The sequence below is a fragment of the Taurulus bubalis genome, assembly GCF_910589615.1.
Source record: "Taurulus bubalis genome assembly, chromosome: 17".
Classification (NCBI taxonomy): domain Eukaryota; kingdom Metazoa; phylum Chordata; class Actinopteri; order Perciformes; family Cottidae; genus Taurulus; species Taurulus bubalis.
The window spans coordinates 21738159-21760658 of NC_136605.1; the positions used below are offsets into that span (position 1 = coordinate 21738159).

At 41.5% G+C, this 22500-nt stretch overlaps 4 protein-coding genes across 7 annotated transcripts in view; 1 reads left to right on the forward strand and 3 right to left on the reverse strand.

Annotated features, from left to right (window-relative positions):
* The window catches only part of LOC306749499 (myosin-4-like), a gene marked incomplete at both ends in the record, with an annotated part of 18308 nt that extends 11247 nt beyond the window's left edge, over nt 1-7061 (reverse strand). The window contains 15 exons of one of the 2 annotated variants that reach the window (XM_079232804.1): nt 1-59; nt 156-462; nt 1243-1413; nt 1500-1649; nt 2580-2698; nt 2774-2912; nt 3376-3479; nt 3559-3657; nt 3831-3894; nt 4469-4561; nt 4679-4790; nt 4886-4913; nt 5521-5677; nt 5767-5910; nt 6861-7061. The exon at nt 1-59 is cut by the window's left edge and continues 12 nt beyond it. In XM_079232804.1, the coding sequence (XP_079088930.1) occupies nt 1-59; nt 156-462; nt 1243-1413; nt 1500-1649; nt 2580-2698; nt 2774-2912; nt 3376-3479; nt 3559-3657; nt 3831-3894; nt 4469-4561; nt 4679-4790; nt 4886-4913; nt 5521-5677; nt 5767-5910; nt 6861-7061 (1947 nt within the window). Of the gene's footprint in view, nt 463-1242; nt 1414-1499; nt 1650-2579; nt 2699-2773; nt 2913-3375; nt 3480-3558; nt 3658-3830; nt 3895-4468; nt 4562-4678; nt 4791-4885; nt 4914-5520; nt 5678-5766; nt 5911-6860 lie in introns of both variants that reach the window. The other variant, XM_079232805.1, reaches the window with a different exon arrangement.
* Nucleotides 7062-10136: 3075 nt separating this feature from the next.
* sco1 (synthesis of cytochrome C oxidase 1) lies at nt 10137-14104 on the reverse strand (the record flags this gene model as incomplete). Its single annotated transcript, XM_079232713.1, has 7 exons — nt 10137-11248; nt 11383-11498; nt 12437-12529; nt 12626-12823; nt 12939-13029; nt 13493-13612; nt 13958-14104. The coding sequence occupies 7 exons, from the start codon at nt 14102-14104 to the stop codon at nt 11102-11104; spliced, it is 912 nt and encodes a 303-aa protein (XP_079088839.1). The 3' UTR covers nt 10137-11101.
* Nucleotides 14105-14434: 330 nt separating this feature from the next.
* tmem220 (transmembrane protein 220) lies at nt 14435-16339 on the reverse strand. Its single transcript, XM_079232836.1, has 6 exons — nt 16213-16339; nt 16108-16137; nt 15957-16017; nt 15568-15691; nt 14939-14998; nt 14435-14845 (listed from the first exon to the last, which is right to left on the reverse strand). Exons 1-6 carry the CDS (start codon nt 16303-16305, stop codon nt 14713-14715), a joined length of 501 nt encoding a protein of 166 aa, XP_079088962.1. The 5' UTR covers nt 16306-16339; the 3' UTR covers nt 14435-14712.
* Nucleotides 16340-18147: 1808 nt separating this feature from the next.
* The window catches only part of map2k4a (mitogen-activated protein kinase kinase 4a), a 7871-nt gene continuing 3518 nt past the window's right edge, over nt 18148-22500 (forward strand). The window contains exons 1-5 of one of the 3 annotated variants that reach the window (XM_079233642.1): nt 18148-18485; nt 19430-19465; nt 20179-20211; nt 21549-21651; nt 22307-22481. In XM_079233642.1, the coding sequence (XP_079089768.1) occupies nt 18359-18485; nt 19430-19465; nt 20179-20211; nt 21549-21651; nt 22307-22481 (474 nt within the window). In that variant the 5' untranslated portion in view covers nt 18148-18358. Of the gene's footprint in view, nt 18486-19429; nt 19491-20178; nt 20212-21513; nt 21652-22306; nt 22482-22500 lie in introns of all 3 variants that reach the window. The other 2 variants (XM_079233641.1, XM_079233640.1) reach the window with 2 other exon arrangements.

Consider the following 22500-nt stretch of genomic DNA (forward strand, 5'->3'; position numbering starts at 1 on the left):
AGAAACCGTCTGGAAAGAAGAGCCCTTTTTCTTGGTACTTCTCTTACTTCCATCAGCGGCTACGGAAACACAACAGAGACAACGTTCCTCACTGTGATAACCCGTACAGTTCCACATAATAATAATAATAATAATAATATTCAAAGTGCGCCGACCGTCGGCGGCGGAGTAGGAGGCGAAGAGCTGAGCGAGCAGCTTCAGGGAGGCTTTCTGGTAGAGCTGCACCACGGTGTCGTTGAGCGGGTCTTTGTTCTTCTCCAGCCAGCCGCTGATGTTGTAGTCCACGGTGCCGGCGTAGTGCATGAGCGACAGGTGCGCCTCGGCCTTCCCCTTGGAGGGCTTGGGCTTCTGGAAGATGCCGTTCTTCCCCAGGTGCTGGTCGTACAGCTTGTTCTTGAAGGAGCCGTCCGTCGCCTTGGGGAACATGCACTCCTCCTCCAGGATGGAGAAGATGCCCATCGGCTGCCGGGCGGAGAGACGGATTATAATGAGAAGAATTTCATTTATAAAGCACATTTCGCAGACAAAAGAGGTCACAAAGTGCTGTACAGTTTAACCCTAACACATTACAAGATGGAGTAAAAAACACAATAAAATAGTAGTGAAAAATAAATAAATAAAAGCAGATAAAAAGCTGGTCATTTCAGATTAGCGTCCGTCGCAGCGGTTCTCAGAAATGTTTTGGTTCGCGCCCCAGAAAAATGTTCGCGCCCCACCCCCCCAATAACTTCTTGTGACTTTTTCAAATAACAGAATAAAGAAAATTGCAATCACTTTCAAGTAAACCAGATCGCTCCATCAGACAAAAACAAATAACATGCAATCACTTTGTTAGAACATTGCAATTAAAGTTATATCTGTGCACAAAATAACTCATATTTGGCAAAAGAAAATAGCTTATTGTGGCTGCAATTAACCTGTTTTGCACTGAATATCTTTTTAAGATAATAACTAACTTTGTCTGAGCACTTTATCTTTATCTTATACTTCATTTAATACCCATTGCACTGTTGTTGTTGTTGTTGTTGTTGTTTGTCTCGTCTAACGTCTCATGTCTGATGTTTATGCACCTTCCTTGTTTGTGTAAACATTCCTGGCAAATAAACGGTTTCTGTTTCTGTAGAGGATTATAAATGAATAAAACACCTGTAGTACCTCCGCGCCCCACTAGAGGGTCGCGCCCCACAGTGTGAGAACCGCTGGTCTAGCGGATGTTTTGTGCTCATTAAAAGACGGCGCTACCTTTTCGATGAGCTCGATGCAGGCCGCCAGGTCCATGCCGAAGTCGATGAACTCCCAGTCGATGCCCTCCTTCTTGTACTCCTCCTGCTCCAACACGAACATGTGGTGGTTGAAGAACTGCTGCAGCTTCTCGTTGGTGAAGTTGATGCACAGCTGCTCCAGGCTGTTCATCTGCATCAGAGCAGCGGAGCACATTACATCGACGTGGAGACTCTCGGGTGTAAAGACTTTGTACTCGAGTGTAACGTTTTATTCACCTCGAAGATCTCAAACCCCGCGATGTCCAGGACGCCGATGAAATGCTGCCGCGGGAGTTTGGTGTCCAGCTGCTTGTTGATCCTGGTGACCATCCACAGGAACAGCTTCTCGTACACGGCCTTGGACAGAGCGCCCATGGCGTTGTTCACCTGCGACCAGCGAGGGAGGAAGTATGCACACCCTTTACTGCAGTACAAGTACTAATACACACTCTGGAAATACACCACTACAAGTAACAGTCCTGCATTACGACAATACGGAAGTAAAAGAATGTCAAAATGTACTTAAAGTGTATGTTGCATGTTTTTAACTTTAGCTTTATATCCTGTTGGCTAAAGCATCTGATTCTATTAGATCATCACGTCTGTGAGAACCTCGTAGCGCTAAAAATAACAAACAGCTTTGAAGCATTTTCCAGCTGATCAAGAGGCTTTATAATTATTAAAAATACTTAACTTCACTCAATCAAAGCCAAACAATGCACAGATACTCTTAACATAAAGAGCTATGTTATATATTACATTCAAATATAGCTACGATAAGAAAATACAACTTTTAATTATTTTCTTTGCAAAATGTACTTATTTATTTTCCTATCATAAACCAATATACCAGTAACACCTATATGAACGTATTATCTATGTTCACAAGGGTTTGCTGTATATTATACCTTTTTTAATTAATCAAATAGACCTTGTGGTTGAGGAGATAATCTGAATTTAGTATCGGTATATTAACCATTCGGATTCTCAGAAAACAGGACTTGATGCCAGAGTTTATTTAGTTTATTTTTAAGAAGTAGGAGGAGTTTCTCTAAACATAAACATTTATAAATCACAAACATTCAACATCAACACGTCTGGAGGAAGTAACTGAAGCTGTCAGACAAATGTAGTAAAAAGCACAACATTTACAAAGCACAACGTAGCATCAAATGGAAATCCTCGACGTTCCTTAAAGCTACGACGAGAAACGCTCCTGCTGTGTTGAGTCTGGCGCCCCCTGTGGACGAACAAGGTAGTGTGCCTATCTACATTCACACGGAACATGCTGAGCCCGATCAGGTGTGGAAACTGTACCTGCTGAGGAGTCTGCCCTTTGGTGACGTACTCGTTCCCGACCTTGACCCGGGGGTAGCAGAGCGCCTTCAGCAGGTCGGCCGAGTTCATCCCCATGAGGAAGGCCACCCTGTCGGCCGCTGTGGAGAGAGAGAGACGTGAGGACGCCGTCGGCATGGCGGCGCCACGTGAAGCCTTGGGCTCAGAGGCCTCACCCTCGGTGCCGTCGGGCTCCGCCTGCTCCTCCCGCTGCTTCTGCTTGAACTTCATGTTCCCATAATGCATCACGGCGCCGGTCAGCTTGTAGATGCCGAACTTCTCCTCCGCGCTGAAGCCCAGGATGTCGATGGCTCTCTGGGGAGAGACGACAGGAGGCATCGCGGTCAGCGCGGTTCTCGTCTGAGTTTAGCCAGAATACATCGTATTGTATGGATATTATGCATTATATATTATATTTATATTATGTGCATCCCTCCTTTCACAAATTATAGAAAAACACTAATAATTATTATAATAGTAGTGAGTATAGAAAAACTATACATAAATACAAAACAACTTTTTCATAATAATAGATAATAACAACATTATAATTGTATTATGTATATATATATATATATACACATATATACATATATATATATATATATATATATATACATATATACATATACACATATATATATATATATATATACACACATATACATATATATATATATATATATATATACATATATACATATACACATATATATATATATATATATATACACACATATATATATATATATATATATATATACACACACACACTTACGTCGGTGGCCATGAGCTCCTCGGGGTCGTTGATGCCCGGCACGCTGATCTCCCCCTGGCTGATGAACGGGTAGTCGTACGGGTTTGTGGTGATCAGCATCATTTCTGAAAGGAAACACTCAGAAGTATTGATTTCTCTATTCAGGTTCAAACTCAGCGTCATATTCAATAAACGTATATTTACCGATTAAATCAGGCTTCTTGTTTGACAAGATCTGGTAGAAGATGTGATAGCTCCTCTCTGCCGGCAGCTGAAAGGTCACTCTGGATTTTTCCAACAGGTCTAAAGAAAATGTAAATGTACAAACAGAGGTATATATGTATATATATATATATATATATATATATATATATATACATATATATATATATATATATATATATATATATATATATATATATATAGTATGGCTGATAGTAATAATCAATAATGATATCAATGATCAGCATACTTACAGGTTTCGATATCAGCTGATGCCAGCTTCCCCTTTGTTCCAAAGTGGATGCGGATGAATTTTCCCTAAAAAAGTTATAAATTACTATTTAAGTTTCACATGTTTAACATGACTGAAAACCAGTGGAGGAAAGTGATGTACTTAAGTGTAATTTTGAGGTACTTGTACTTGAGCGTTCCCATTTTCTGATTCTAGATATACATTTTGAATGCAGGAATGTTTCTTATAACTAATAATACGTACTGCCATCAGTATTTTTATGTCATCCTCTTATCTCGAGATCATAAATTTACAACAATATTTACAATATAATAAATGTTTTCTTGTAATAACAGATTCATTTTCTAATAAAAAATAAATGATAAAAAAATACATTTAAATAAAATTAAAAAAAATATATAAAATAAAAAATAAATATATAAAACTAAATATATAAATAAAATCATAATAATAATAAATAAATTAAAAAAATAAATAAAAATTAAATACATTTTAAAAAAAGAATAATAAAAAAAGTAAAAACAAAAACAAAAAAAACATTTAAAACATTTAAAAAAATTTAAAAAATTTAACAAATTAAAAAAGAAAATCTATAAAATGGCAACTCTGACCATCCGTACAAATCCTATTTCCACTCACAAATCGAGAGGAGTTGTCGTTCCTCACAGTCTTGGCGTTGCCGAAGGCCTCCAGCAGAGGGTTGGCCTGAATGATCTGGTCCTCCAGAGTCCCCTGTGAACCCAAATCAAGAACCACGAGTGAGAACCAGCAACACCGGCCTCCTGCCTAATGAATGCACGTCAGACTGGGAGTCAGACGGGAGTCAGATGGGAGAGAAGTGCTCTGGACCTGCATCTTGCCGGGAAGTTGCTCTTTCTTGCTCGAGTCGCCGACTGCAATTGTTGCAAAGTACTGGATGACCCGCTTCGTGTTGACCGTCTTCCCGGCTCCAGATTCTCCGCTGACGGACGAACAATCCATGTGAGCGACGGGAAAATTATACATCAAATCATTATTATTATACTTTTAGGTCAACGGCACATGAAGTGAACTCACGTGATGAGCAGGGACTGGTTCTCTCGATCTGTGGAAGGAAAGAAACCGGGTGACGCTGGTATTCCGCTTTATCTGTCAATCTGTCTTTTTTGTCTAGTTGTTTTGTTGTCTCTGTGCACCAGACTGAACCCGTGGGCCCAGTACAGACGGGTCTCTGGACCGGTCACCTTGTACTGGACCTGTTAGCATGAACTGTACCTGTTAGCATGTACTGGACCTGTTAGCATGAACTGGACCTGTCAGCATGTACTGGACCTGTTAGCATGAACTGTACCTGTTAGCATATACTGGACCTGTTAGCATGAACTGGACCTGTCTGCATGTACTGGACCTGTTAGCATGAACTGGACCTGTTAGCATGAACTGGACCTGTTAGCATGTACTGGACCTGTCAGCATGAACTGGACCTGTTAGCATGAACTCGACCTGTTAGCATGTACTGGACCTGTTAGCCTGTACTGGACCTATTAGCATGAACTGGACCTGTTAGCCTGTACTGGACCTGTCAGCATGTACTGGACCTGTTAGCATGAACTGGACCTGTTAGCATGTACTGGACCTGTTAGCATGTACTGGACCTGTTAGCATGAACTGGACCTGTTAGCATGTACTGGACCTGTTAGCATGTACTGGACCTGTTAGCATGTACTGGTAGGCGCTGTCTGAGATGGCGAAGATGTGCGGCGGGGCCTCCTGCCGCTTCTTCCCTCGGTACCCGGCCACCACCTCCGGGTTGTAGACCGGCAGCCACTTGTACGGGTTCACGGTGACGCAGAAGAGCCCCGAGTACGTCTGGAACCACAAGAGCACAGAACCACCAGGATGAAGAGACACAGAGCACGGCCATCAAGGACGCCATGTTTGACTCGGGCTGCGGTTACGTAGATCATCCAGGCGGCGTAGCGCTCCTTGAGGTTGAAGAGCACGGCCGGCTCGTGCAGGTGCGTCAGCAGCGCCATGTCCTCCAGCTTGTCGAACTTCGGAGGGTTCATGGGCCGGACGTCGTCCAGGTGCACCGTGACGAGCTGCGGAGGGAACGCCGCGCTTTAGTTCAGGGCTAAAAAAAGTTACTGTGATTTTTAACTAGTGAACCGGTCAAACTCTTGCCTTTTATCAAAAACCATGACTCTGAACGCCAAAACAAAAGGAGTCAGGAGAGAGAGAAGACTCTTGTGAACACAGAAATGTCCTGTACATGTGTGTGGGGTGATGAAATGAAGCGTGAGTTTAGTTCAGAAAGTGCTCCTCTTTGATTATGAGAGAAAATGGTGGTCAGATTTAACATGGAGTCCAATGGAGCAGTGTCTGGACTTCATGTCGCTTTCAGGCTTGCTGACCAAAGCGTATAAGTTTGTTGGATTCCACGACGCATGGGAACCACAAACACAATATTTCATACATTTTCATCCAGCAATGGTGCATGAAGAGTGAGAATTGTGGGACTAAAGACAAAATACGTAGTTTTTTCTTCTGTTGCTGTCTCTCACTCTGGTAGTTGGCTCTCCACTAGCTCTGAACATGCCGTGCCATACACACACATTATAAACTATGAACTGGTCCCAAAATGTTCCTAAACTTGAACAATAATTACATGAAAATAAACTCCAGACTTTTGTCAACGTTTTGAACTTCAAATCATTTCTCTAGGTTAAATTATGGCGAGTCACTATGGGCACAAAGATGAGTGTTTTTCCCGTGAATGGAACAATTTTTCGCCGTTTTTCGGGAAAACGGCCGATCGAATCTCTTAGAAAAGTCAAAGCACACGATTTACCGATGCAAGCCGCACGTTTTGATGTATTTTGACGCAAGTTACGATTCATAAGAAGAAGAAGAAGAAGAAGAAGAAGAAGAAGAAGAAGAAGAAGAACATACGGTGTGCATCGCCACACCGAACTACAATAACAACATCAACAGCAAAAAACTAAGAAAATGAAATGACAGATGAATAAAAAACAGACGACATGTTTGAGACCTTCCCATCTTCCGTCTCCACGGCGACCTTGGAGCCATCTTGGTTCCTGATCTTGCCCTTCACGTACTCCTGCTTCGGGTCGGGCACAAAGATGGCCGTCTTGGCGTCGAACGGCGCGATCTGCGCCGCGATCCTCTCCCGCTCCGACTTGCGGAGGTACGGGGCGGCAACCCCGAAGATCTCCATCTCGGCGTCGCTCATCTTCCAACGACAACTCAAACCAAGACGGGTGTTTTTTGTCGTGGATGAAAGGAACGAAGAGTCCTCGCTCGCTAACCGCCTCAGAGGAGCAGCACAGACGAACCGGACTGCTGCAGCTTTTATAACCCGTTCTCCGGGCGCCTTGTTCTCCTATATTTGGAGATCTGGCTTCTACTGAAAAAAAAAGAAGAAGTTATGTCCATTTTGTATTTGGGGGTCTATGTTTAGCCGTATTGTGCGACTTAAACGGTTGTAACCCCTCCACACGGCCCATTATTAAAAAGCAATGAATGCTAAGGACGGCAGCTTTAGGGGGCTTACGGCGGCGGGACTCATTTTCTGGGATCAGGGAAGATTAGATCTGTTGGGGCGGCGCTGGAATTCTGCAGAGCCGAGCTGATCGCCCGGGACCGCGCATTCCAACGGAGGAGCGAGTCACAGCAGCTCGCTTCCCTTTCCTTTCAGTGCAGCATCTTCATCTTCACCTTCGTCAAAATGAAGTTGGACCTGCCAGAGACGTTTGTGTCGGTAAACAATTCAGCTTCCTCCGCTCATGAATGTCTGTAAAGTTTGCTTGAAAACTTTTATTGTGTCACATTGTTTGCATGTTGGTGGAAGCTGAGGAAAAAATATATGAAAAAAAGCAGCCATTATTTAATGTCATTTATTTATTAAATAAAGGAAATATTGTATTTTATTTTGTATTATTAATTTAATTAGAAGATTAGTTAGCACAATAAAACAGCTTAATATAATGTAAATATTATAATTAACTTTAAGATAACATTTTAAAGACGAAAGCGAGTTGAAGCGTTTCTCAACTGAACTTTTTGGCGCCAAAAAAGCACCATAATTTATTTGGGAACACGTTTTTTTTTTTTTTTTTTTAGGATTCAATCACGTTGTGCCGTTTTTTATATGAAGCAACAACACAGAGGCAGTCCGAACCAAGTCTACAAACTTTATTACTCCTTTCAACCTTGACGAAGTTTTCTCAGACCAGAGTCACTCCTTCCGTTCTTCCCTTTCACAATAAAAGCCCCAGACGAGCCTTAAAGCTTTGGAAACCTTCCGGCGTCACGTCGTACGAACTCCTTCTGATCTAGCATTCCTCAACCCGAACAAAAGACTCTAGCATGTTGCATTATGGGAACTGTACGGTCGACCGTTTTTAGGAACTTTTTAACAAACACAAAATCAGGATATTCTGGCCTCTGCTGCACCAATTTAGTTTGACCTGAACTTTATGAACGTAGAATACAGAAATAAAGTGTTGCATCTAACTTAGAAATACTGCGAGAGACACTTTCATAACATACTTGTTTGTTTACCAGATTTTATTCTACATTTTCATGTTTTCTATTTTTAAATGATGTCTCTTACTATTGCTCCGTGTTTCTTGCTTTGCACCAATCACAAGCCGACTTCCTTGCATGTGTCACTCGGCAATAAACCACTTCATATTGTGATTCACCCACATGCACTTTTATTCACTTTTGCTTGGTTACGGAACATAACACAGCTAAATGAAAACAAAACAAATAAATGAAGTATTATTTACTTTAGCGCACAGAAAGTCGCCCGTAGCAGCGCTGCGTTCCAGAGGGCGGTCGGCTCGCCTGGCAGGGCATCAGACGCTCTAATCGCCTCTCAATGCCACTTGAAGGTCGGGCGACAGCTGCGTGATAATTGACGAGCGCAGACAGACTCTCTGTCGCGCCGCGACTCCACCACCGATGTCTGCGTGGACGCCGCCTGCGAGGAGGCCGAGGGGTCAGAGGTCAAGAAGGGGAGAAAATCCCCTCAAGGATCTGATAACGGGTTCAGAGGGTCAACGGGAGAGGAGAGCTGCCGCCGACCGGCCCGCGGGCGGCTCTGAACCAAACAGATCCAAACGGTTGTACCGGCAGTCAAAGAGAATAAAAGCTGCACGGGTTTCTCTGTTAGAGCAGTAAATCCTTTCCACTGTGTTCAACCAGCTGCAGTGTTATTACAAGTAAAACAAGAAAAAAGTGTTTTTCTAAAGATTAATGGAGACTTTGAGATTTGTTTGTATTTTTTTAAACAATTTTGAAAGTACATTTTAAAAAAAATATACAAAATTGAATTAAAGAGCAATAAAACTGCTCATTTCAACACACAGTGGTTTTGAGTCCTTTTTAATTAGACTGTTGTAGCTCCTGGACAGCAGAAGTTTAAAAGTCTTCATTTCAGTATTTTAAAGTTAATCTGAGACATAACTTCTTAATGTGGGAAACTATGATTTCTACCAATTTCTGTCCCGATCAAACATGTTAATAAAAGAGTTATAGGTGTTCGTGGGTGACGCTAGCTGTTTCCACCCGTTTACAGTCTTTGTGCTAAGCTAAGCTAACGGGCTGCTAGCTCGTCTAATTATTGGCGAGTGAATAAACATTTTCTAGTTTGTTTATTGTGTCTTTTCATATTGAACACCACATATGTTTATGTACTCTCATTAAGACTTAAAGGTGGTTTATTATTATATTATTATTCTTGTTTATTCTTTTAGGATTACGATGTTTCAGGAAACGACCGTCTATGTTTTGTTTCTACATCTGCTTTAATATATTCATGTGGTCTAAAAAGAGGCTTTTTCCTGCTTAAATGTTGAGAAACTAAAACAATAAAAACAAAAACAATCATCTGAATCCAGAAGTGTTTTCATCCCCAGCTCTGTGACTCTCCTGCAGGAATGAGCCGCTGAGCTGAAACAACTGCTGTGTTTTTCTTTTCTAATCCCATTTCTGAAAGAATTTATTAATATGTCCTCACACCTGTCGTGTGACAGGTGTGACGGCAGAGGAGATATTAATAAATCAATACGCGCTGCTGGCAAGACCGGGTCAATACGGCTAAACATAAATATTTATATATTACATCTTTTAGTCGTCTGGTAATGATTTTTATGAATGTATTTATTATCAATCAGACGTGAAGCATTTACTCAACACTATGAGCTTCAGAGCTTTGAGTTTAATATTCAGTCCATACAGAGACTTTCTTTTGCATAAATCCTCATAAAAATAAATAAAACATTTTGTTATTCCACAACCATTAAACCCTAAAAGCTGCTGCTTCCGGCTGAAACCTTGAACTCATGCAAGAAATTCAAAACTCAATCAAACTGTACGTTTGTAAATTAGTTTTCACTCTTTAATGATGATGTCATCATCTTAAAATGGCGCTAAAACACGCTGCAGTCACTTCACCTCGCAGCTCAGATAAAGGCGGTTTTCTTTTTGAGAAAAACTAATGAAAAAAATGTAAATCATCCAAAATATTTGTGTGAATGTGTTCTTTTCCTCCTTTTGTGTGTCAGTATTCTACATAATATCAGTAACATACGAGTTTAAACACATTTATTATCACAGTCCTCCTGCGACTCAAACTTCCAGATACAGTTTAAGAGCATCGATTAATAAGGAATTTAATGCTTTAATGTTTCCCTCTGAGGTTTCTTTCTCTCTTCAAAGCTCTTATTCTGCTACATTTTGTCATTCAGACTTCAAAGATAACATTTCAGCGCTGGTTGAATAATTTGGAGGGAAATCGTTTTTAGAAATTAAAATAAGTAAAGGATGAAACGGGTGCAGAAAGCTGAGCGGCGTCTTCTCTGCTGCGGCCACCAGGGGGCTCCAGAGTCAATACTGGGATCCTGATCAATAATTTACCACCGAAAGCATTTTGGAAGTCGATCAAACAAAAATAAAATATTCAACGCAGAGTTGCATTTTGGATTTTTATCAAAAAAAAAAAATCTAAATCACTTAATTTGCAAAAGGCTGTTTCCTCTTTATTAGCATCAGATCTCAGAGCTATTGATCTCATTGAGATGATGTGTGCACAGCCTCTTTTTTTAATTTAAATCAGGAGGCACTTTTTTCTTTTCTTCCAGCCGCTGTGTGACGAGAATGTCATTTTGGTTCAAAAGGAGTGAGCTGCAGAGCCTCGGCTCAGCAGCGTGTTCACAATAAATATGAAGCGTCAGTCGTGGAAACCCGTCGGTCCGGACCGAGCCTTCAGCCGGCCGCCGCCGCCGCCTTCTTGTACTTCCTCATGTGCGCCGCGATGGAGCCGGAGATCTCCGCACTTCTTTTGTTTTGTCCGAAATACTCGGCGAACTCTCCGTCGGGTCCCACCAGGTACATGATGATGGTGTGGTCCACCTGCGGCAGAGAGGACGTGTCATGCCACCACCGAGGAGCCAGCACACAAACAGGCGTGACTTTGTTAGCGTTTAGCTCGCGGTGACGAGCTAAGAGCCGGTTAGCGGTTAGCGTCGGAGCAGCTTTTTACTCACGATGTAGTCGTTGTCCTCGTCCTTCGGGCCCTGGCTGTAATAAACCCTGAAGGCTCTGGAGACCTGCTCGATCTGAGGGGTCGGGCCCGTGAGGCCGATCAGCTTCGGGGAAAACTCTGAAACAAACACACACACACACACACACACACACACACACACACACACACACACACACACACACACACACACACACACACACACACACACACACACACACACACACACACACACACACACATTTCATGACTTTAAAACAAATGTCCATTACAAACATTTAGTGAAGTCTGGGTGTAAACAGTAAAAAGTGAGTAAATGTAGTATTTAAACTAACAATGAGAATACAAAGCATACAGTAAACCTTAAATGACTCAAATGAATGAGACAATAGTTTGATTAAAAGAATAAACATTTATATAGATGCCTGTATGTATGCCTGCTTATATTCTGAGTCTTTCTTTTAAAAGCATATTAATTATTTCAAACTCAGCGTAAATGAACGACATGAACACATGAATATAACACATTTACATGAACACATGAATATAACACATTTACATGACTTTTACTAAACCTTTGGGATTTTATTTTTCTCAAGGACTTTTCCAGGCCTGGACACAACCATTTTAAAACTCCATGAGCGTAAGAACCCTGAGACAACACGCATTACGCATGAGGGAGGATCACTATTGATCGTTTTCTATTCAGAGATTATTTTGTTTAGTTGGAAAAAAAGGTGAATCAACGTTTCCCAAAATCCAAGACGACGTCTTGTAACGTTCAGTTTACCGTCACCGAGTAAAGAAACTCATTTAATAGTAAAGAAGCTTTTTTTAAATAGTTTTTTTCTTCAAATATAATTGTTTTAATCAAAATGAATGTAATAGTTGAGCACTAATTGATTAAATAAACTTCTGGGAAATCTTTTGCACTTAATACTGAAATAAACAACCTGCATCTTGCAGACATCATATATATTTTGATGAGAATTCCCACCAAATATGTGGATCTTAGTTTCCCTCAGACACAGAAGAGGTGTGTTGTTTTTGTTGTGTACCTTTCACGTAGGTCTTCATGGCCTCCGCCGTGTCTCTGTCGGGGTCGATGGTGATGAGCAGCGGCGTCAGGTTGGGAAGAGACTTTATTTTATCTGAGAAACAGAAGAAGAAGAAGAAGTTTGAGGATGATGAGGAAACTCAACACTGAATCTGTCTTTCATCAAAACAGCTTTTTTTTTAAAAATCACCTATTTCATCCACCACTTCGATCATCTTCTCTATTTCCTCGGGGCAGATGTCGGGGCAGTGGGTGAACCCGAAGTAGATGAGCACCCACTGGCCCAGGAAGTCCTCGCTCCTGCAGGGCTTGTTGTCGTGGTCGATGAGCGAGAACGGGCCGCCCAGCGCCGGCCGGCCGATGGACTTGGTTCTCTCCCTCTCCAGCTCTGCAGACAGGAAACCAGTCAGAGGTTCGCTTCTTTATCGCTCCATTTCAAATGTTAAAGGAGCTTCGTCTTCATGCTCACTTGTTTTACACATCCAAGAAGTAAACACACTCACTTTCCTCCTTTTCCTTCTTTAAATATTTCATCCCTCCAAGCAGAGCGCCGCCAAAAGCAAAAGTTATGGCCAAAGATTTCCACGTCACCGGCTTTAGAGGAGAAAACAGCATCGTAGAGGAATCTTTACATTTCAAGTAGACGGTTTATTGCTTAATTTATTATTATTATATATTTTTTTTATATATATTGTGCATTTTTTACATTTCATATTGCTTTCCCTGAATCTATAAGTGCTGCTGTAGCGGAAAGATTTCCCCTTGCGGGATTAATAAAGCATCCATCTACCTTTATTGTTCAGAGATTCTCTTCTCTTTTATTAAAAGATGGATTACAATGATTTTATGTAATGAACTGTAAAAATTCTGTCTGTCCTCAGAAAGAAATTGGGACTGCTTTTCATGCAATTGTCCAAAATTAATCATTATAAATATATCTAATAGCAAATCGTGGCGCAAGTCCCATGTGTTCAATATAGTCCTCAAATCTGTGAAAGTTTAAAGGCCTTGAAAATGATCTAAACTAAAACTAAATTCAAAATGGAAAACTTGTTACCCCAGACTTCTTCTTCTCCCCGGATGAAGGCGGTGGAGAAATGGAGGAAAACGTCCTGCAGGAGTGTGGAGGACCCGGATGCTGAGCGGCTCTGCAGGTGAACCGCTGCCTCACAGTCTCCTGCCCACGAGCAAGCACGAGACACAGCCACGCGGTTAGTGACATCACATCATGTCATAACACATACAAGTGTTGCACCATACTCCATTCAAAAATATGCTAATTTAACGTGCTGTTGCATGATGGGAAGGCAGGTAGCTGGACACCTTTCTAAATTATTAAGTGTCATCTAACCGCGACACCTATTTCGGCTCGTATTTAAGAAGCTGTAAGACATGTGTTGTCAAATGTTTCCCCATAAACAATAAAAAGAGAACTTTTTCTCGGTGGTGCGGACGTTAATTTGCCAGATTTCTCAATGGAGTCTGACGTCACACCTGATCCCGGCAGCGCGCTTTGACCTACCGGGCAGCAGCGGACTCCCCGCGGGGGCGGTGTGTGCTTCAGGCCGGCGTGCCTCCATGACAGACTGTGCGCGAGTCTGACCGTTTGTGTCTGGGTACAAGGGAACATCCGGCATCCCAGCCCGTGGTAGAGAACACTCAGAGACATGTCTGGACCTTGACGGACCCGCTGCTCCAACGAGGAAGCGGTTACAAGTTTACAGAACGAGCGGAGCTCCGGCTGCTCTGGAGTCGGTTCTACGTATTCGTGTTATGGAGGAACGCTTGATTCGAAAGTGAAAAGGCTGCTCTCAGATCAGCGGCCAGGTAGCCGTTACTTAAGACAGGAAGTGACGTATGTTACTTCTTCTTCTGTTGTTCTGTTAGTCATATTGCTCTCTGCTGCCACCTGGAGGGCGGAAAGTAATGTAAAAAAAAAATATATGAATCATTGTTTTTATATTTTATATTATTTACACATTACACTTAATTGGACAGAAGATTATGGTCTTGACTTCAAGACCAAACAAACAAATCATGGTTTTAATAGACTTTGATATAAAAATTATAAAAATGAAATAAACAAATTGAAATGGAATTTAAAGACACAGCTTGTAGGTAAACATTGGACAAAATAAAAATAAAATCCTTCTTTAAGTGACACCATTTAACAGACACAGTTTGTATTCAATCACACTACAAAGGGTTTTACTCAAGCAGCATTATTGGTGCAGGATTATCAGTCATAGAACATAACAAAAGGCATATTTGATCTGTCTAAAGAGCAGTTTGACAATGTGAAGGCCAGTTTGCTGTCAGCTCCTTGTTGACGTGGAAGTAGAGCCAGGCCACGAAGGGGAAGACCGTGATGGAAGCAGCTGTTGAGACTCTGAGCCGCCCGACTGGAGCCCTGACACAAGAGGGGAGGAAAGGTTAGTACAAAAACACACACTGGGTATAAGTACATTCTACACAGCTCTACTTCAATACATCTTCATGTTACCTTCCAGAGTGGCGACACAGGAGAAGCCAGACGGCCGTCAACAAGAGACCAGAGAATTCTCTAAAAGGAGGAAAAAATATATAAAATTCCACATTATTATTTTTACCTGAATCAATCCTGCCGAAAATTTAATTAGCAATTTATTTGTGTTTTTCCAACTATAGTCTGTAAATTGTAATTCATGATTTTAAAGTGAGATCTCTAATCAAAAAAAGACAATGACATTTGTATGTGTGTACACATACAAATATATATACACACTTTATTTTATTTTGCACAAACAGTTACACTTTATTATTGATTATTGCCATACTTAAAGGAATACACTTGTATAATGTATTGTTTTGTTTGCTCGACTGTCTTTCTATTTTTTGTTTTGTTCTGTTTGTTTCTGTCCTATAAAGCGTCTTTGAATATAAAGAAAAGCGCTATATCAAATTAAAGTATTAGTAGTAGTAGTAGCAATTCAAAGCCAGACAAAGAAAAATCACGAGAAAGAGAAGAAATCAGAGATGCCTCTTTTAACTAAATGTAAACGTAGTATTAATACTTTGACATGCATAGATGTGAATATGGATCTGGCACAGTGCTGCAGGCTCCGCCCCCACAACACCTGTGCAGGTCTCTACCTGCCCTCCTCCTGCTGCAGCAGGTCTGTGGGTCTCTCTCTGCAGAGCCTCCATCCCAACGAGGCGACCACAGCGCTGGAGACCAGAACATGGAGGTCAGCAACGCGCCTCCAGGGCAACGTCTCTGCAAACACACACACACACACACACACACACACACACACACACACACACACACACACACACACACACACACACACACACACACACACACACTCTGCTGTTTATGTGGAGCTGCACCGTCACGACAGAGCCACGTGGTGGCGCTGTCAGGAACATATGCAAACTGTAAAGTCTCAGAAAGTATCATTTTATTCATATTTTAATCCTCAATGGGTGATTAATTTACTAAAATACATTAATTAATTCAGACATAGCTCTGTGCCTACCGGTCACGTGGGGTCTCAAGCCAATGCACGCGCATAGGACTGCAGGAACACCGTAACCAACCTGCAGCGGAAACGCGGTGTTATTAGTTATTTATTATTATTATGAAAACCTGGAAAAGACTAAATAAACGTGAAATAACCGCGAGCTCACCATCCACACCCCTGCGTCCGGATCATTGATCTGGAAGAAGCGCGCGCGTGTTTAGTTCATGATGATGACGTAAGAGGAGCGCGAGGAGAGTTGTGGTGAACTCACCTGGACGTACGTTGCGAGAGAGAAGAAGAAACTCATGAAACAGTTGCAGACTCGCCAAGTGACAGAAAGCCACGAGTAACTAACTTCACCCATTGTTGTTTGGCAACCTTTCACCTCCCCGCCCGGGTCCGCGGGACGTAAAGACGCGGCAAAGCAAACGCCCCCGTGCTTCTCGTCTGATACACCGGCGAAGGGTTCGTTTGATATTAAGCGTTAATATTTTAACATTAACCATAATTCACAACCTATTACACGTATATAAATATAACACGAGACCACACCCCACCTTGCGACGTGTTCTAAACCCCACGGAGGATGAATTAACGCGGATGTTGTTATATTTGTGTACGTTGGGGTTGTGTAACCGTCCGTACACGTCACCACTACAACCAGGGACACGGGCATATGACCGAACTACTGTTTTTATATACTGGGGGGAAAAGGATCTCAAAAACCCCATTTTAATTTGACTACGTTGGATTAAATCCCGGACTTTTTCTGGCCCGGCTGCCCCGTACAACAAAACGAGCACACGTTCTCCGCAGTGACGTCAAGCCACCCACGAGGCAGAGGTGTGACTTCCGGTAGTACTTAACAAAGTAAAGTCCTTAGTGACAACGTTATATTTAAAGTTTTGTTCATGGCTTGTGATTAAAAAATCAATATAATGGTTATCGGACAATCAATATAATCCCAGACCTGATAAATGTGTTTACATTGTTTCATTGTTTTAGTTATTATCGTTATTATAATTAATGCTAAAAATATACACGGGCTGAAAACAACAAAAATAAGAAAATTGATCTATAAAACAATTGTCATGTTACATTCATTTTAACTTTATTTTTGGTGTATGGGCCCTAATAAAATTAGGAAAAGAGACTGTTTCAATCATAATACATCATCTACTGCATTGTCCTACAAGAGGACAATTTGTCATTTTCTCACAACAATACAAAAATAAACACAAAATACATCAAATAATTTAAGCTGGTACAAGTTATTACCATAAAATACACACCTTTTTTTATGATTAAACTCTATTAAATATGGTAAATACATGAACTCAAGTGCTGTGCTTGAGTAACATTTTGAGGTGTTCATACTTGTACTATATATGAGTATTTCCATTTGATTTATACTTTATACTTCTACTCCACTGCATCTCAGAAGGAAATATTGTACTTGTTGCTACAGTTGATTGACACCATTAGTTACTGGTTACTTTGTAGATAGAGATCAATAAAATATAGTCAACTAATGATTTATGATACATTATTATTGTCCATCTCGAAGATTTTCATGAACTATCTATCGTCAAAGGAGACCAAGCCATACGGCCCACTCATGAAAGTATTGATGTATATATATGTATATATATACATATATATATATATATATATATATATATATATATATATATATATATATATATATGTATATATATATATATATATATATATATATGTATATGTATATATATATATATATATATATATATATATACATATATATGTATATATATATATATATATATTTATATATATATATATATGTATTTTTATATATATATATATATATATTTGCAGTATTGTGAATTCAGTGTCTGTGGCGACATTTTTCGTAAAAAAAAAAATGCTGTATTGCAGTTTTTCAACATTGTATATACAGAACAAACATTTCACATTTTTAACTCAAATTTAAATTCTAAATCAATTTCCTTTAACTAAAACATCTACATTCTTCTAAACGTACCATTTTTATTTTTGGTTTTATTTTGAAACCAACAAAACGTCACATCCGGCTGTGTCTCGGCTAACCGCCGCCGCCTTGCCGTCAGCTCCGGGACGCTGTGGGTGTTGACATGTCAGTGTCACTTGGTCAGCTGATTGCGGGTCTTAAAGCTTAGTTAGCTTAGCATAGCTGGATGTTTGTTTTTTCGTTCGCGTTACTTTGAACGTTTTCAACAAAACATTACAAAATAAAAAAATATTTTTTTTTTAATTTAATTTAAATATCGTTTCCCCTCCTTTGGCCTGTGGTTGAGCGCCGTGTCCGGGAGCAGAAGAAGAAGAAGAAGGAGGAGAAGAAGAAGAAGAGGAGCTGCTCTCCGTGTATCTGCATTGCAGCCCCGGCGCTGCTGCTGATGGAATTCAGACACACAACAATGGCGACTCCCAGTCCGAACAACTCAACAACACCGAGCAGCCACAGCAGCGGCATGAACGCGGGCTCGCAGTCCCATCACATCACGACCATGAGCAGCATGCAGGGTGAGTGTACTTCGTGTACTTCGTGTACTTCGTGTACAAAAACACGTACGAGTACCATCTTCGTAGCTGGGAGCTCCCATTCTGCTGCAGTGAAGGTTACCGTCAGCGGGGCCGTGGGAGGCTCTCCGGCTACTCCCAGTATATAAAAATACATATTATTATTATTATTATTATTATAATAATGCAAATATTCCCGAGGGAACGGAGCGGTAGGTTTTTGTTCCCCTCAGGAGAAACGTTTGTCAGCTGTCATTAATTTAGTAAAATAATAAATGTATTTTCTCTTTAATGTCGTTGCCAATCTCTCCAGACTCCATTTAAAAAAAAATTGGTGATTTTAAGACTCGAGTTCTGCTGCTGACGTCACAGAAGACAACTGTGCAGACGTTTTTTTTTTACATCACACAAACACGTCATGAAGCCCAATTCCGCATGGGTGTACTCGTCAGTGCGCGTGGATATGTGTTGCCGGGCAACGGGAGGTGTTGCTGGTGTTCAATGGGCCGAATGGATGAAAACACCTTCACGGTCACGACGATGTGCCGAGTCACGCCACGCCGCGTGCGTGCGTGAGGCTGCACGTGCACGACTGCATTACGTCATTGTCAAATTTGATGGGGTTCTTTGCATCATCATCTTCATCATCATCATGCAGCCGAACCCTCTTCCTCCACACCTGAACACCAGAATAAATCATAATACACCATATGCTACGTTGTCCTACGAGAGGAGAATGTGTCTTTTTCTCACAACAATACAACAATAAACACAAAATACATAACACAGTTAAGCTGCTACAAGTTATTCCCATGAGATACACACTTTTTTACTATTAAATGTGTAACAAAGTACATTAAGTGCTGTACTGAAGTAATATTTTGATGCCACTTTATCTACTACCACAATGCTCTTTGTTCAACCAATGTCTCCTTTTTCACTTCCAGAGTCCAACACCTGCTGGAGATGTCAGAGTGAAACAGGTAGCTACGCTTCTTTGCCTCCGCAGTACAACACCAGTAGAAATGCAACGTTTCAGTCTGATTACGAGCCGAGTCGGGACGCCGAATACTGAGAGTGAAACTCACTCAGGATCAATACAAGTGGACGTAAAACAGATGCATGTTGATGTTTATGTGTGAAGAAGGAAGCGCCACGTTAATGAGCCCTCGCTGTGATCATAATCCAGGCTTTAACCGCCTCTGATGTCATCATAATTCAGGTATCTGTTGTGTAATCCTGTGTCTTCTGTGTTCTACCTGTGCTGCTCACTAATGACCCCAAACTCCTCCCATGACGCCGATGACGGTGAGCCGAGAAAAGAGAAGAAAACGTGTATTAAACTGTGTTGTGTCTCTCGTGATGGTCATTGTTATCACTCTTATGATTTATCTGTGTTGCCTTCTCATCCGTGTTCGTGCCTCTTTTCATTTCCACCCACACGCGTGTCCGTGACCGCGTGCTCGTGTCGTTCCCTCGACACGCGTGTGCATGCTGTGAGTCGTGCAAGGCCAATTTCTGTGATTATCTGTCAACCTTGAAACTGCAGGATTCCTGTTTTTATATCATTATTAATATTATTATTGGGTATCCGACGCATTTAATTGCAGCAGGAGGTCGTTCTGTGTGTTTTTTTAGTAACATTAAGGTCCAGGCTGATGTGAAGAAAATAAACGCTGTGTTCTCGCCCCTGTAGGGTTTCAGATAAACCTGTCTGGAGCTCCCCCAAGTAAGAGCCTCTCTTTGCTTCAGTCCCTGTTGCCGGGGGTGGGGGGTCTGTCCTGTCCTCACTAATCCTCCTCCAGACCTCTGACGGGTTCCCGTAGGCTTGTGCCGGTGGCTGAGCGCTCCGATAAGGAAAGCTGCAGCTTATCACATATTTATGGATTAAAAAAAGATCTATTTTAACAACAAAAAAAAAGGGTTAATACATTTTTTTGGGGGGCAGAATTAATGCTCTGCCTGAAAAGTCAAAGGACAGGTGAGTTGTACTTCATCGGCACAAGCCTCACACTCTGAACCGGTTTCTACCCGTCTGAGGCAATAAAACACTCATTAATAAACCCAGTTAATTATAATGGAAGCTCTACTTTACTGGTTTTCCGTGTGCAACTAACAAGCCAAAGTCGTGCCTGTGGTGTTGTCACATTACTTTGGTTTTCACCCGGTTTGCCTGTTGTTTTGATGTTTTTTGGCATGGGTGCACCTCGGCATAGCGCTGGCTTGTCGAGACAAAGTCCACACGCCGTCGTCTGCGGGATGTTTTGCATTCGAGCCGACGGGAATTCAAGCGCTCGCATTCTTGTGGTGTTTTTTGGGGCGGAGCGCTGCCGCCGCTGTTGGAGGTGAAATCAAAGCAGTTGGCCTTGAGAAGCATGCCGTGTGTCAGTGGTTTCTTTCTCCCTTTATTCTGTGTGTGTGTGTGTGTGTGTGTGTGTTTAGCAGCATGTACGCCTCTGTTTCTGCATCACACACAGGATTAAGAACGTGGTGTCATTGCTGCAGAGGAGACAACGTACACACAGAGATGGACATTTTATTTCACATTTAACTGTCGTAGCCTGAATAAATATATATATTGTGTGCAAATAAAGCTGATTTTGGAGGCTGGACAGCTTATTGAGAAGTGAGAGAGCAACGCATGTTAAAATGTGTTATTCTACATGTCTTATTGTTAAGAAATCCCATTTAAAAATAGAAAACTAAAGACCCACCGGTTCCTCCTGAAGACGCACATTAAACATTCAAAAAGCAGGAGGAAATGGTGCTTTTGTTGGACTATTTTCCACATCAGGTGCAGTTCATGGCTCACTGATGAGTCTTTACATCTTTTGGACAACGGATACAAAAGTTCCAGAAAGGAAGATTCAGGCTTTGACTCTAATAGTTGTGAGGAGTTTTGTTCTTTTCACGAGAACCAAGAACATCGCCGCGCAGGTGAGTACGCGTTTGGATCCCAGGAATGTGTTTCTGTGTTCTCGTCTCCTCCCTCCGTCATCCCACTTCACGCCTTGTGTTTCCACGTGGGGAGAGTTTTAAAATCTGAGTTTGTTTCTCGTTCCTCAGGTAAACGTAAAGCCCTGAAGCTGAACTTCGCCAACCCTCCGATCAAACCCACGACTAGATTCACACTGAACACGGCCGGGCCGCCCTTCCAGAACCCGCACATGTGAGTGACACACAGACGCTCACGGAGTTTTAAAAGGGTTGTTTCCAGGCCTGGAAAAGTCCTTGAGAAAAATAAAATCTCAAAAGTTTAGTAAAAGTCATGTAAATGTGTTATATTCATGTGTTCATGTAAATGTGTTATATTCATGTGTTCATGACGTTCATTTACGCTGAGTTTGAAATAATTAATATGCTTTTAAAAGAAAGACTCAAAATATAAGCAGGCATACATACAGGCATCTATATAAATGTTTATTCTTTTAATCAAACTATTGTCTCATTCATTTGAGTCATTTAAGGTTTACTGTATGCTTTGTGTTCTCATTGTTAGTTTAAATACTACATTTACTCACTTTTTACTGTTTACACCCAGACTTCACTAAATGTTTGTCATGGACATTTGGTTTAAAGTCATGAAAGAGTCATGAAACCCACTGGTCAGAAAGTGTATGAACCCTGCGTTAATTTTGCTTTTCACCAAATTCAAAAGTCACAGAAATGTGGTTAAAAGTCACGGAAATGTGATTAAAAGTCACAGAAATGTGGTTAAAAGTCATGGAAATGTCATGAAATCCATTGGTCATAATGTGTATAAACCCTGTTTTCCTTCTTTCCTTCCTTCTTTCCTGCTTTCCTGGTTCCTCTCCTCCTCTCAGAGAGCGGCTGAGGACGCACAGCATCGAGTCGTCGGGAAAGCTGAAGATCTCCCCGGAGCAGCACTGGGACTTCACCGCCGAGGACCTGAAGGACCTGGGCGAGATCGGCCGAGGCGCCTACGGCTCCGTCAACAAGATGGTGCACAAGCCCAGCAACCAGATCATGGCGGTCAAGGTGATTATACTTTACATTA

Excerpts from the sequence above, each read along its gene's own strand:
- tmem220 (XM_079232836.1), bottom strand. The coding sequence starts at position 16,305 with ATGGGTGAAGTTAGTTACTCGTGGCTTTCTGTCACTTGGCGAGTCTGC. Across the intron at positions 16,138-16,212 it reads CTCTCGCAACGTACGTCCAG|ATCAATGATCCGGACGCAGG; the intron begins GTGAGTTCACCA and ends CGCTTCTTCCAG. Across the intron at positions 16,018-16,107 it reads CGGACGCAGGGGTGTGGATG|GTTGGTTACGGTGTTCCTGC; the intron begins GTGAGCTCGCGG and ends TTTCCGCTGCAG.